This window comes from Rhodnius prolixus, unplaced genomic scaffold (assembly GCF_049639745.1).
Source record: "Rhodnius prolixus isolate KJV_2025 unplaced genomic scaffold, Rpr scaffold_13, whole genome shotgun sequence".
NCBI lineage: Eukaryota > Metazoa > Arthropoda > Insecta > Hemiptera > Reduviidae > Rhodnius > Rhodnius prolixus.
In genome coordinates, this window is record NW_027411583.1 from 8297925 (window position 1) to 8312458 (window position 14534).

Below are 14534 nucleotides of genomic sequence, written 5' to 3' on the forward strand. Positions count from 1 at the left end.
CTTATTCAACGTTTACTTGCTTTTACATAACAAGTAGCGTTTAGAAATCCTAGCAATACTTTACAAGTTTGATGAAGCCCACACAACATAAGATGCTAGTGTTGAGAAAGTTCCAGGAAAGTGACTTGTGCGGGTAGTCCCAAAATCTGATTTCTGAGGACTTGCACTTCAGCCAATATTGAAATAATCCTTAAATTTATTCCTCCTCCATAGTTTGGTTGAGAGGTAACCATCAGATCAGAGACTGTGGCCCAGATTACTAATCTTGAAGGACCGAAACAGAAACTTTGTGAACCGTATATGGTGAAAAGATTCACAATACATTTTACGAGGTATAGCTATTTAAATAACGAGACTGATGCTGCTTCAGAAGTACTATGCATGTGCCAAATCCGACAGCGTGCAAACGATTGACAGCTGTGCAGCGTAAAGCCTTCTCTTTTGATTGTAGCGTCTCACATGTTTGTAGAGAAATCTGTCTGACCGGAACCGTCGTTTTTGTAAGAGGTGTTAGTTTCGTTTAACCGAAAACTTGATACTACACATGTAGTAGAGCAACGAATTGTCGTGAAATTTCTCATGATACTTGGTAAAACCGCTACTGAAACTTATCTTTTATTAAAAAAAGTTTTTTTGGCGATGAATGTTAATCACGTGTGCGAGTTTTTGAGTGGTTCAAGCGTTTCCAAGATGGCCGAGAAGACCCTTCCACGTCCAAAACAGATGAAAATATCGATTATAATTAATCAACATTACTACCGTGAGGTGCTTGCTCAACTCCGTGAAAGAGTAAGGAAAAAACGGCCCGCTATGTGAAAGAACAAGTCATGGGTTCTCCATGAAGACAACGCGCCGGCTAGAGTAGTCAAATCAAGTTCATAATAGGTAGAACTGATATTAGTTATTGCCTTCTTAATTCTAACAGCTGTTCAGTGGTTTTAGAGACCTCATAAAATTGATTAACCTTGGTAAGGCTTCTTACGTACATATCAATTCATTTCTATCTATAAATTGGCACTTTAAACTTGCATTGAAATTAACTGTAAATAATTAACATCAAGCACCCTACAATTAGGTGTAATAAAAAAATATATGACCTTTAATTATTAGTTCCTATTAGATATCAATTTGTTACCTGACAAGGTTAACTGATTTCTTCCTGTTTACATATTTTCAAACTAGTTTGTATTCATTTGTGCATCTGTCATTGCTTTTCTCCTGCTCCAATTTAAATAAAATTAAAAAGAATTGCAATCTATTTCTGTTAAAAGTGATTTTGAAGCTATTCTCACCCTACGTAGGATTTCATAAGACGTAAAGCTTTTCGAGATATTTTGGGGGATGATCATTCTTATCATCCATGTTTCTATCAAGAAGTTGGATTTTTTGTTGGATTCGTCACTCTTCCCTGTTGGCTGGGGTAAGACGGCGTCGTTGCTAATGGTTCCAATTCTTGCGGCAAATACGTTTCCAAGTACATTAAGACGGCTACTATCAGTGGAGGTAACCATTCTTCTGCTTGAATTATTAGTTAAACTTAAACTGGCGGAAATCCCAGCCTGAGAGAAATGACGATAATGGCCATAGCACCCTTAAAGGAGACTCTCAATCCGACCCAAGTCCTAAAGTCATCCGTGAAAACTTCGACTTAGCTTCTTCTGTGCAAAAGTGTGGTAATTAAAATCCATCTCTGGTAATATAATGAGAACTGATAGATAGGGTTCATCACACCTGCGCCCCGACAGAATTGAGGATTTTTTCTTTTCTTTATGACTATAATTATTTTGATAAGATACTTTAGACTTAAGGTTACAAGGTCCTGTAAACTCCCAGAAAATCAATTTCGTTAGGAGCCCTAGGTATGGACTAAGATCCGATGATGTGCCGCGCAATAAATGGAACAAATTATTCTAATTTTTATTTTTTAAATCCATTTAAAAAATAAAATACTTCGAACAGCTTGTGTACAGATGACCTTTTCACCCAATGGTAGTTTTAAAGAGAAGTGTTTTGTTTGTACAACATAAAATGAGGTTAGTCGGTGGATTGTTTATGTAGTTGTGACCGGTCTGTGAGGGAGTCTCAGGTCGGCTTCCTGCGGAGTCTAACGGGATTCTAACTTCCAATGTTATTCTACAGTAAATGTTGAAGTGTAATCTGGATATATATATATATATATTTGTAATTGCGTCTTCTAGTATTTAAGAATTGTATAGCGATATATTTCGATGTAATTCTAGCGTTTCATCTTGATCCGATATGACCTGTTTAAATACTCGTAGCGAATCATCCAACCGTTGCCTTTATTTAACCGGATCTTCGCTGATCAAATTATCCTGTCATGTAGTCACTAGTTCATGAGGTCTTCCCATTCTGGCGTAACTTACAACCATGAAACTGAGCCCCAATATAGTTAGTTCTAGAGGCCATAATTGATTTGACATTACAGCTAGTTACTCTAATTTTCTAATAATCTACTCATTCTGAGCCAAATAATTTTTGATTCTTCCACACTAACGGTTTTGAGAAAAATTTGAAACCGTTGAGAAAATTTTGAAAACTCCTACTGTCCAAATAAAGATTCATTTAATTAGCAAAATCCAGCATTTCTGCAAATTTTCTGTTCCAGAGATGCAATGCTCTTTCTGGCGTATCGCAACTTGGCCTTTATCGCCTCAAAGGCTCTTACTTCATTCAATTCAGGAGCTGGGATCCTCAGATACATCCTTATGATTTAATAGACGCGTCCACACTAAATCTAGTGATTCCCAGATGCATAAGCGGGTTGCTAGGATCGCCGCCCCTAAAAGTAAGCCCCCTAGAAGAGTGGGCTCCACAGGAGCCTTGGCTCCCAGTGGTTGAACGGCCAAATAGTTTTGCTGTTTTCCACATTTAAAACGCATTGTTGCAAAATAAGTCTATGTGGCTTAAAAACTTCATCAACAATAGTTATTAAACGGTCAAAGGGAATTTAAAATATGCGCTGTAGTAAAAGGAAAAACATAATGGACTTCACAGAGAGCGTTAATGTATAAAATATTGTTGATGTGCAGAGTGCATTGTCTTTCTGACAAATAGTCATTATCCCAACTACTGATCGGTAGTTTAGATAAGTTTAAAGTGTATTCCATGTAGAACAATGACTCTTCATTCCAAGCAAAGATTATGATCAAGCTTTTATAGTACATGTACTCAGTGTGGAATTTGATGAAGCCTATTTAGGATTAGAATCACTTCTTTCCTGAAGATAGATGTTTAAGAAAAAATGAGAGCAACAACAGATCTTCTGCATTTATTTTTTCTCTCTCTCTGATTTCATTGGGAATTACTAGAGTTCCTTGCCTTTAAACCTAAAGATACACTTTGATAGTTCTCTTTTATGTTTATAAAAGAAAACTAATGTTTTCTTTTTTTCTTGTTTAAATTGAACTTTCCTTGTGGTGGGTTAAAATTGGAAAATTAGGATGTGGAAAGAAAAACACAAGAGATGTTGTTTTGGTTTAAAGACTTTAGTCGAGGTTCGTCAATCATGTGTCACCAAGATCGGTCTGAATCATTGGTCAGGAATAGTCAATATACTCCAATGACAATGAACTCACTAAAGTAATTTTTTTTTTCTCTCCGTTATTTTTTTTATTTATTTTAGATATTATTTTTTTGTTTTTTTTCGCTCTGTGGAAAAACACTAGTTAAACTTGTTGTCGTTTCGCAATTAATAGAGCGCTAAAGAATACAATTATAACGTTCTCTTTAGTGCTTTAGTTGAAGTTTTATTTAAATTATTAATACAAAAGGCATAAACGTCTGATTTGTGCCGTAATATTTATCAGTTCACTCCCGGCTTCCAGCCTAGGCTCTCTTGTTACAGACAGCATTGTCCATCACCGGACAAGTGAGCTTAAAAGGCTCCTTAGGTATTGTTATTACTATTATTATCCGTCAGTGAGGAGGAAAATCCTACAACAAAGCCACTCAAAGCCTACACAACTTTAAGAAAAATAACACAGCAACTTAGGCCGAGTCAGAACGATAATTCAGTCAATTCATGGCTTTTTTTTTTTTTTTTTTTTTTTTTCCTTTCTTTATTGGCATCGGTAGCACCATACAGCCAGCATATCATTTATTTGTACATAAATAACAGAAATTTAGTTTTTAAACCTTTATGTTTTTATAATTCATTAGTGCCTAAAATCTGTTAAACTTTAATGCCTGCCTCTACCATAAAACCATATAATATTTCATATATCTTTACATTATTACTGCTCAAAATGCACATATAATTATAAGGGGAAGTTAGCTCCTTTTCAAGGCGGTTGAAAAGCTCTTTTCTTTGTATGTCATGCTTCGCACACTCCATGATGATGTGCTCAGCGCTATCCACCTCATGGCATCTATCGCACAAGTCATTATTCACCTTCCCAATTTTATATAAATATTCACCGCAAATAGCGTGGTTCGAACGCAACCGGCACATACTGCTTATAAATCTTTTATTAGTGTTCTCAAAATTTCTAAACCAGAGCTTTCTCTGGCCTGCGACCGGATTATATTTTTTGTAGAAAGCACCTTTTTCGTTTGCGTATAATTGACTCCAACTCGCCACCGCTCTTTGTCGGCTCAATGTGTTAACGTCCTCGTTAGTAAGTCTGTAGTCTGTAGTCTGTCCATCCACTGTGGCTTCCCTAGCCAGATCGTCCACCTTCTCATTAAGCACTATTCCAACATGACTTCTGATCCAGACGAACTTCACCATCCTATCTGCGGCTACTATTTCTCTGTTCAACTCTAGAATTTCCACCAGTAAATGAGAATTATTTATAGAAAATTTAAAATTTTGCAATTTCTGTAATGAACTATTGCTGTCTGTGTAAATTACGGTTTTTTTGTGGTTAAGTGTGTTGATATACCTCAAAGCCTCTTTTATAGCGTACAGTTCCGCGCTGTATACCGTACATTGTGGTGCAAGTTTGAATTTAGCCCCATATTCAAATTGAGGATCATAAAACGCAGCTCCAGTACGACCATCTAATTTAGAACCGTCTGTGTACAGAGTGTAGTAATCTGAGTGTTTTTCATAATTGGCATTAAATATTATTTTTGAAACGTAAGATGGGTTATCTCTATTGTCGAGTAGGAATTCGATATTGAGTGTTTGTATGAGATTACTGTAATTTGTTTTAAATATTGGAGCTATTTCGCTACTGTACATCTGTGCGCGAATGTATGATAATTCTGTAAAACTATTCACCAACAAGGGTGATATTTTCTTCTGCCAATAATTAGCAGAGAGGACCTTTACCGATAGATGGCAGAGTTTACCAATTCATGGCTTCATATACAGATAATTCATATACAGAAGCCCGAACAAATCGAATCTTAAAGAGACTGGTTGGTATCACATAGTATCCTGTTTCGGCTAGAGTTATCCTCTTATTTTTTGGGGGGCTCTTACTTCTAATTTATGGGACGTTACTTTTTTTTGAGGAAGGATAAAGTTTTTAAGATGTCAACAAGTTCTACATATTTCTACTGAACTGCTTTAAATTCATGGAGTGTAATTGTGGCCATTTTTTTTCTAATTTATAATCATTTCCTTTAAAGTTAACCCACGATTTACCGGAAAGGCACGATCATTTCTGTTCTGATTGCTTCTCCGGATATTACTCCGTGATGTCGTGTGACAACTTTTTTTTAAATTTTATTTTTGACCTTTTTCTTAGTGAAAAGACGTTGTCTTTTATTTACATAAATATAAAAGTACATAACGATGGACCTTTCACGACTTCTTGTGTTGATATACCTATACAGTAAATGTGTTTACATTTTGAATAAATTTTATTGAACTAATTCTCCTGATAGAAAATGATGGTAGTCATGATACTTTTTTGTTGTTGTTGTTGTTCTGTAATAATTTGCAGTAAATCTTATCTCCATCACTCACTTAGAATGGATGTTACCTTGCTTTAATTGTCCGTGCTTGTAGTTTGTTGAAAATTAACCCTCTGTCACAGTTGAATATTGTAAAAAGTAAAGTAAAGTAAAGTAATCGCCTATTTTTTCAGGCGGGGCTTAACGTCCAACTACCATTTACTAGGTGTCGTGGACGGAGGCGACTAGCAAACGTACTTTACTATTTCTCATTTAACCATTAAATAAAATCCAAGGCCAAGACCGGGAATCGAACCCAGTACCACGATGCACAGTTGAATATTGTATAGGCAACAAATAAATTTCAAAGAGATTCTTAATTAATAATTATTAATATTTCAGAATGTTGTTGCAAGTCTGGATTAAATATTTTATAATTAATTTGTTGTTTATAGTTGAATTGAAACGTCTCACTTGTGTTGATTGTAAAGCCTTTTTTTCAGAGGCTTCAAATTAATAATTTCAAAGTTGATTTTTAAAGTTGTTACTTCAAACAAAAATTGCGTTTGTATGATCGAGTCTAAAGTAGGTCTACCGGAAGTACGACTGTTCTGGCTGCACTCTCGATGGATGTTCCTGTTTTCTCTCTCTCTCTCTTCCTTTTTTGTAACTTTTTATATTTCGTATACATTGGCCAGCATTATGTCTAAAACTGGATCAACTTGTTCTTTTTAGAACTTAAATTTTAATAATTCTAGATTTTATTTTTCAAATCTCTCTTTCCATATTCCTCTTTATAAACTTGTTCTTGGGCTTTATCGAAAAACTGTGTTCATATTGTATTTATCTCTATAGATATCATAACAATGCCCTACATTATTGGTTGTTCCCTCTAATCATAATGTAATCCAATAAATTAATATCGAAAAATTTAAAGCTATTAATGAGAATCGCTCAGTCCCCTTCCCCTACTGATCTTAATTTAAGCAGCAGAATCTCTGACTAAGCACGTGAAACCAATCTGCTGCATCTTCCGAGATATCCGAATTACAGTTTTCAGATAAAATGGGAAAAACTGATGCTTTGTTGAGAGTAGCAGGTACAGCCTTCTTATTTAAAGATAATCACGTGATTATCAGTAAATAGTTTCTATATAAGTAAAGAGACAACTAAAGATAAGTATCTCAGGTAAAAATAATTATAGAAGTCCTCAGTGAGTGGTCAGTGGAACATAATAATTGTGCATCGTCTCACAGTGTTTCAATTTTCGGTTTGTTGCACAAGTGAAAGGATACTGAATTAGCGTTGTGGTCAATATGTCAGCCTTGGCACGTCTAAAGCGTTTTAAAATCATTTGTTCCAGTCTTTATTATTACCAACTGTGAACAGAAAAAAACGAAAATGTTTTGTTTTCAACACATTATAAAATATTCGGATTGTAATATCTTGTAATGTGTATCATCAGATTCGCATTTTCGGAATTAGTTCTTTCTTTCAAATCCTTCTTCAGGGCTTGAAATTAAAAATATTAAAGTTATTATTTCATGAAGGTAGTGTCATTTCTGTGTCATACGCTACTTCTTCACCATAAACGAAGCATGAGGGAGCCACAATAAAAACTTTTTAGGGATTATCACATATTATCATCACGTATTTACTTTAATTACGGTACAGCCTCAAATAAACTAAATAAATATGTACCTAATCAAAACTCAATCAAGAAGGCAGCATCAATAGGCAGCCATTGCAGTTACCTGGTTTTAACCACAACAGAGTATATCCTCCAAAGAGTACTTCTCTCACGTATTAGTCGGCTCCGTATCACATCAAAGGGGCTGAAAGAGGGTCCATATCTAACCAGAAAACCCGTTGGCATATAAGAACATACATGTAGAACTTCATACCACAGACTAGAGTTCAAAACGTAAAAATGAAAAATGTCATAACTAAGTGAATCAAATATTTTCTTTCAAATTAGTTTTACTAATAATTAACCACAAAGAGGGAAAACATTTTACATTGATTTCTGGGAGAATTAAGTGTAGGTAGGTTTTTGTAAAACGGATGATCTTTAATGCCCTTTTATTGTACAATTCTATCTTCCATTTAATATAGTAATTAATGAGGCTGAAATTCCAGGTTTAAAGCAAACCGCTGGTATCAAATTGCCCAATTAATTGAATGTATTTTGCAAGATTTACAAGAAAATGTCTTCTGCGGGTCTTTAACTTAAGGGTACCTTCTTTTTCAGACATATAGTATAGTTAGCAACTCTTCCACTCATCAGAATTAAGATAAAGTAATAAAAACAGGAGTGAATAAAGTTATTGATAATTCTTTAAAAAAAAAAACTCGTGAGCTTTTGAGTAATTATCATTTTAAAAATTTATGTAATAACTACAAATAGATAAATGTATATTTCATAATGTCCTTGCTTGTGTAAGTTACTTAGCATTATGAAGGTCACTTGTGTCCCACATTTCGCTGTACAATATATTACATTGTGGCCTTTACCTGGGCCTTATCAGCGGGGTCAACTATGTTTTAGACTATAATAATGATAATGTTCATATAACGAAATCATAATAATGTTGTGCATTATCATTAGGAAAATTGTCTGAAAAGAAAAAGAATCTTTTTAGTTGACATTAGCATAAATAAGAGAAGTAAGAAGTTAATCTAAAAATTTCTAAATCAAAAGACATTATCTATAACTCCTCTTACATCATCATTCTTAAGAAAATTAGTCATTGTTCATATAGATGTCTGGGAACACATGGGAAAGAATAGAAGTAACTTAAGAAGAGTAGAGTTTTCAGTGCTTAGTATGAGTTTTACTGTAAGGTTGAAGTCTTGATGTAGTCGTACAAATCTGTGTTTTTTTTTGTTTTTTTTTGGTTTCTTTGTGTTTGTAAAGGTACCGCCTGTAAAGGGGGGCAGTTATCGTTATCGCTTTCCACAGTTGTTCTTTCTCTCTCTCTGAGAGATTTACTTTGATTGGCTGAGACCAGTATCAAAGAAATTTTCCTCATAGTGTGTATTATTTACTTGGAGAATCATATTTTCTTGCTTGTATTCTGCTCACATTTCAACTATAAATAATTAAATAAGATATATTTAGTTGTTTAGAATTCCGCTAATAATTCATTTTATTTTCGTTTTGCAGAAATGAAACAAGAACTAGAATCCAGGACAACGATGGTGAAAAATTTAGGGAAAAAAGTTACAACTAGTTTGAAAGGTATACAATTTTTGGTTTTGTTTTTAACTTCTATTTTTACGATCGTATTGATAACCAAGTAAAATGAGAGAGCGACCATGTTGTCAAGTTTAAGATTAGCATAATTCAATCAGAGGATTTGTGAAGTTTTATTCTTTTAATAATCCCTAGTTCATGTAACTTCGTTTTGGGACCGTGGTCACTTCGTCGAAATGCGACTCTCAAAGGTGCAACTTTGATTTATTTTGTTTCATTTATTTATTTATTTAGTCTTTCTTAACCAGTTATTATTTTTATTTTAATTTTATTTAAAGGATTCAAATTGCAAGATTATGAATAACAATATGGTTTCTTCTTTGCAGCTTTAGAGAAAGGTATATCCCAGGAAGAAGAGGAATTAGACAGTGAGAAAAAACGCCGGCCAGCTGGTCTAAGAATTAGGAGAACCCAACATTCATGTCTGTTGCATTTATTCATGGAAGCAATGTCAACATTCAATACAGAACAAGTTGAATACAGGGAGAAATGTGCAGATCGTATGAAAAGGGTCATATCAATTGGTAAATGATGTTTTTTGAATTATTTATTATGATTGGCTGGCTAGGTTGTTGCTAAAATTAATTGCTAAGTTAAGAAAAACAATTTCAAAATAATTATTTATAAAATTAAATATATATATATATTGTTTATATGAATGATTCCTTCTAGAGGGAAAAGAAATTGTTTCCACTAAGCTTTCAACCTAAGGACTAGCCATTTCCAGGGCTTATATTGACCAATTAACATTGCATCAGTGGTTTTGATTAGATATTTAAATTGATTTTACAATTTTGATGATATTTCTTGACATTCACAGTTACAGAAACAAACAGCAGGTTAACAAACTTTTTTAACTAACTACCACGTTACAAAAAAAAAAAAGTTTTGAGCAATTTAAATACATAATCAAAACCAATGCGCAATGATAATAGTCAACGTAGATAAATCTGAAAACTAGTACTTTAGTTGAAAGCTTGGCGAAAATAAATAAAATTAATAATAATTAATCATAATTTAAGTTAACTGGATCTAATTTCCATCTTTTCCTACCTATTAACCAGTTGATTAATCTTATGATGGAATCAGTTTATACAAACATAGGCATTAATTTGATTTGTTAATGTTTTAATCCATTTCTCAAGTGTTTGATATTAAAATATTAAGAATAATTATTATTTTTTATGATTTTAGCAAAAGCTGTTGTAACTGATGATAAACTAGAAGAACTTTTGGATCAAGGGAATTATGGAGCAATTTTCAATGGGGATGTAAGTTTAAATCAATTTCTAATCTGTAAAGCTACCTACATTTATTATAAGAACAAGCTTTGATTGCAACTTGTTCTATTAAAATTCCTTTATGTCTTTGAATCGGTTTTGAGGTAGAGGTAATGAACCTTTTTTTAATTAGTGTCAAACAACTTATTAATATATGCGGGGGGGCCTGAAAGTAGATTGGCTTGATGATTTGTTTGTTTCGAAACCCCTTGGTGTCTACACCAACTGAAGAGGAAAGTTGTTTATGAAGGTTACTCTTTCTTGTATTTTATCAATAGTGTTTTGTATGTTTGCTCAATAGGTTATTGGCTTTGTAGGCAAACAAAAGTGTTCTTCATTTTCTTATCATTTCTGAATACATTGATAAAATATTGAAATATACTTTAAATTTTATTAAAAATATAATAATTATTTTTAGAACAATGCTTTCAATAATGTTTTTCCTTTTAGATTATAACGGAGACGTTAGAGGCAAGGAAAGCACTTGAAGATGTACAAACAAGGCATGAGGAATTAATGAAATTAGAAAAATCTATACAAGAACTAAGGGATCTCTTTCTAGAGATGTCTCTACTGGTCGATCAACAGGTAATTTATAATAATAATAATTATTATGTGTTGTTATTATTAACTTCCTTAAATATTAATTACGAAGTTGTCGAAGATTTCTTCGTAAATTACTTCTTCGTTTTCAGCTTTACCAAACGTTGAATCCACAAGACCTCAAAACTGAAGGTTGAACATTATAATTTAATGGCCTCTTTTGTCAGTTTTATCTTGTAGGATGCTTCATTCTATTGAAAAGACATATATATATATATATATATATATATATAAGTATATATGTCCAGCTCACATGGAAATCGTGGAAAATCTGGAAATAGCTGTATTCATTCTCTACTTTACAACTTCTATGGCTGGGTTACTTCATAGCATTCTTCCTGAGTTTGAATCAGGTGTTTTCAGTATCTAGAGGACTGAGTGAAATGTTCCTCTGTCTTTTTTTTTGGACTTCTCTTATAAGCTCGTGATTGTTTTCTTAAAAGAGGAAATTATTTCATGTCGTAATAAACTCTCAAGTCAGTAAGGCCGATAAACCTTTCTACTCACCCCATGGAATCTTAATTTTTTGATTTTAAGAGACATGCTCCTCATTGAGGCTTACGTCATTCCTGTTCTCTTGAGTTTTGAGGAGCAATAGATGAAATAACATTCATCTGATAAATGGTTTATCTAAATACTAGATTATGAATAATAGTCGTGGAAAATACTTTTTCTTCTTAACGTTATTGAATCCGGGTTGTTTGATTTTTTGGTCGATCGATTGAAAATAGTCAATAGATCAAAAATCTTGCAACAATTCTTATCGACCTATTTCCAAAGGAATGTTTAAAAAAAGAACATTCAGGAAACTTAGAAATGCCGGTTAAAGTTAAATTTAAATTAACTTTTTTTTTACTTTATTCACAAATATAACTTGCTGCTGAATTTCGTATAACGATTTTATTTATTATATATTGTTTTTTTTCACAAGAACCAATTTTTTGAATGATTGTATGGAAATGAAAGCAAGTTATTACTCTTTAAGATTTTTTGTGCATTTTTACAGGGTGATTTAATAAATAGGATAGAGAATCATGTTTTAGCTACAGTAGATCACGTTGAAGAGGCTAATGTTGTTACTAAAAAAGCAATACAGTACCAGAAGAAAGCGAAATTGGTAAAGCTCATTTCTTCTCATATATTTTAATAGCATTTAATATCGAAGATGTTTATTTTAATTTTTTGTTTCAGAAAAAAATCATACTTCTTGTGATAATTGCTCTTGTAATACTAGGCATAATATTGGCATTTGTGGCGTGGCCAAAGAAATCATAATCTTCACAAAATGGCATTTATTCTTCCTAAATTGTAAATAATTATTATTTTAAAAAAATTGTGCTTCATTGTATATATTTGTATGTATAACATCACAGAAGCTATGATGAGAGACTAGACGAAGCTGCATGGATCAGTGGGCTGATTAAACTTTAGGTTTTATATGAATAAGTAATTACCATTTTTTTTATGGAACTCATTTTTACTCATAAATGAGTGAATTTATGATGAATTTTTGGAATTGATAATGTGCATTGTTTACGTTTCCGAGTTGGGTTCTTTAGATACTTTCTTCAGAGGGGCTTTTTAGCAGCAGTTTCTTTTGTTATGTCCTCGTTTGCCAGTGACCAGGCATGAGCCCTCCAGAGACTAAGAATTTTTATGGATTCGTCCCTTTTTAAAACGTTCTGAATACGCCACTGCAGCGCTTCATTCTCACTAACTGTTATCAGATTGTTTACAAACTAGCCAGCCCCAAAAAATTAGTTCAATTCCTTGGCAGTCTGCATTTACAGTATCTTATGGTTTTATCTTTTCACTTCTGGAGATTTTTCTTCTAGAGAATAAACCTGCAATATTCTATCGAGCTTCTAAAAAATTCACATTTTCCTTCTCTAGCAATTCAGCATCTTACTCTCTAAAATGTTCCTCTCGTTTGCTTAAACTACAGAGGTATCAGAGAAGATTAGGCAGCCAAGCGACTGCCATTGATCTGGATTTCTTGAAATCCTTATTGACAATCCTTATTACATTGGAATAGTGCGTGTGTGTACCTGAGTGATACCGATTTTTGGTAACATAGATGTAAAAACATCGACAGAAGTTTTTGTATCCAACAGAAGTACAATAATAGTTTGGGGGGGGGGGCTTAAAGAGTACCAAAGTTTGTTGAGCGTGACCTTATATTTATAATAATTAAATCACCTTAAACTCTAGAAGAACCAAACTCTAAATGTTTATGTAAGCAAAGATGAAATCAGACTAAGTGAAAGAAAAGAAACCCGGCAAAGTTGAATTTCAAAACAATTAAAACGAATTTAAAGCTACACTTATTTTTAATTTTTTTAATTAAATGAGCAAAAAATTGATTCTAGTTTTTAACAGATTTTCCAAGTGCCTTTATCAAAGCTTCCAGTAATCGTAAAACTTGTCCTGAATTTAAGAAAACGAATGATATTTTTCTATTAACAAAAAAGGAAACTATACCAAGAGAAGAACTACGTTATGATTTTAACATAGTTGAAAAAAACTATGCGAAAGTGCCGTTAATAATGCAGATAAGAAAATTTAAATATGTTTCATAATAATCTTTTGAACAAAAAAAATATATATTAATTCAAAACATAATGGAAGAATTGCGCGAGCCTGAATACCAGAGTGGCTGCTAGTCATTTTATTGGGTTGGGATGGGATAAGCGATCAGATATACCAAAAGAAAATGGAAGAACATTTTTTTGTATTATTAAAACTATTTTTAAATTGTATCACGAAAAAAAATATGAAAATAGTTCATCATTGATTCGTAAGTTTTCTTTTTCTAATTTTGCTATTTGCAAAATTTTATTGTGTGATATGTTTTTCTTTTAATGTTTTATTTCTTTTTTTGTTTTGTAAATAAGGACCAACAATTTATTTGAATATAAGGTAATTTATATAATTTTATTGTATACATTTTCTTAACTTAAGATAATGTGTGATACTTTGTTTCTCTAATTTTTTTTAAAGAAAGTTTGTACATAACAACGATAACTAAAAAAATTGTATGAATCATTTTAACAAAAGAAAATATATAAAAAGGATTTTCTTTCATTTTTTTTCGTAATTTCTAGTCTTGTTTTTATTCATCCTTTACATTTTTAACTGTGGCAGATCTGCGTTTTGGAAATGATGTGTTGCAGTGCAACTTGGTTCTTTTGTGTTATTGGCAAGACTACTCGCCTACATCAATCCCTACAAATTGAATAATCTGGGTATCTAGATGTCCTTAATCTGGAATACAGGTCTAGTTTCTTCACCTATACGTCATTGAGGAAAACATGAAAGCGTACGCAAACTAATTTTACTTAGACCAAAGAGTTTCAGATATTTTTCGTTTATGATAGCCCATGAAACGTATCTAGTATCAATTTTTATTCTATGGTTTCATTTATGTTCCAAAATTTGTGACTAAAGAAACCGGGTTCATTTAGCATATATAACAATGCTTGCAAAAACTCCTTCGTATTTTTAATTATTTTATATCGTACTTCCTT

General features: G+C 32.6%; 1 protein-coding gene across 6 annotated transcripts in view; it reads left to right on the forward strand.

The window, feature by feature from the left end:
• Positions 1–14104, forward strand: part of LOC141448073 (syntaxin-1A-like) — a 61199-nt gene extending 47095 nt beyond the window's left edge. For all 6 annotated transcript variants that reach the window (XM_074116142.1, XM_074116139.1, XM_074116141.1 and 3 more), the window contains exons 4-9: positions 9035–9109; positions 9451–9648; positions 10319–10395; positions 10855–10992; positions 12014–12124; positions 12199–14104. In XM_074116142.1, coding sequence (XP_073972243.1) covers positions 9035–9109; positions 9451–9648; positions 10319–10395; positions 10855–10992; positions 12014–12124; positions 12199–12282 — 683 coding nt within the window. In that variant the 3' untranslated portion in view covers positions 12283–14104. The remainder of the gene's footprint in view (positions 1–9034; positions 9110–9450; positions 9649–10318; positions 10396–10854; positions 10993–12013; positions 12125–12198) is intronic.
• The last annotated feature ends 430 nt before the right edge of the window (positions 14105–14534 follow it).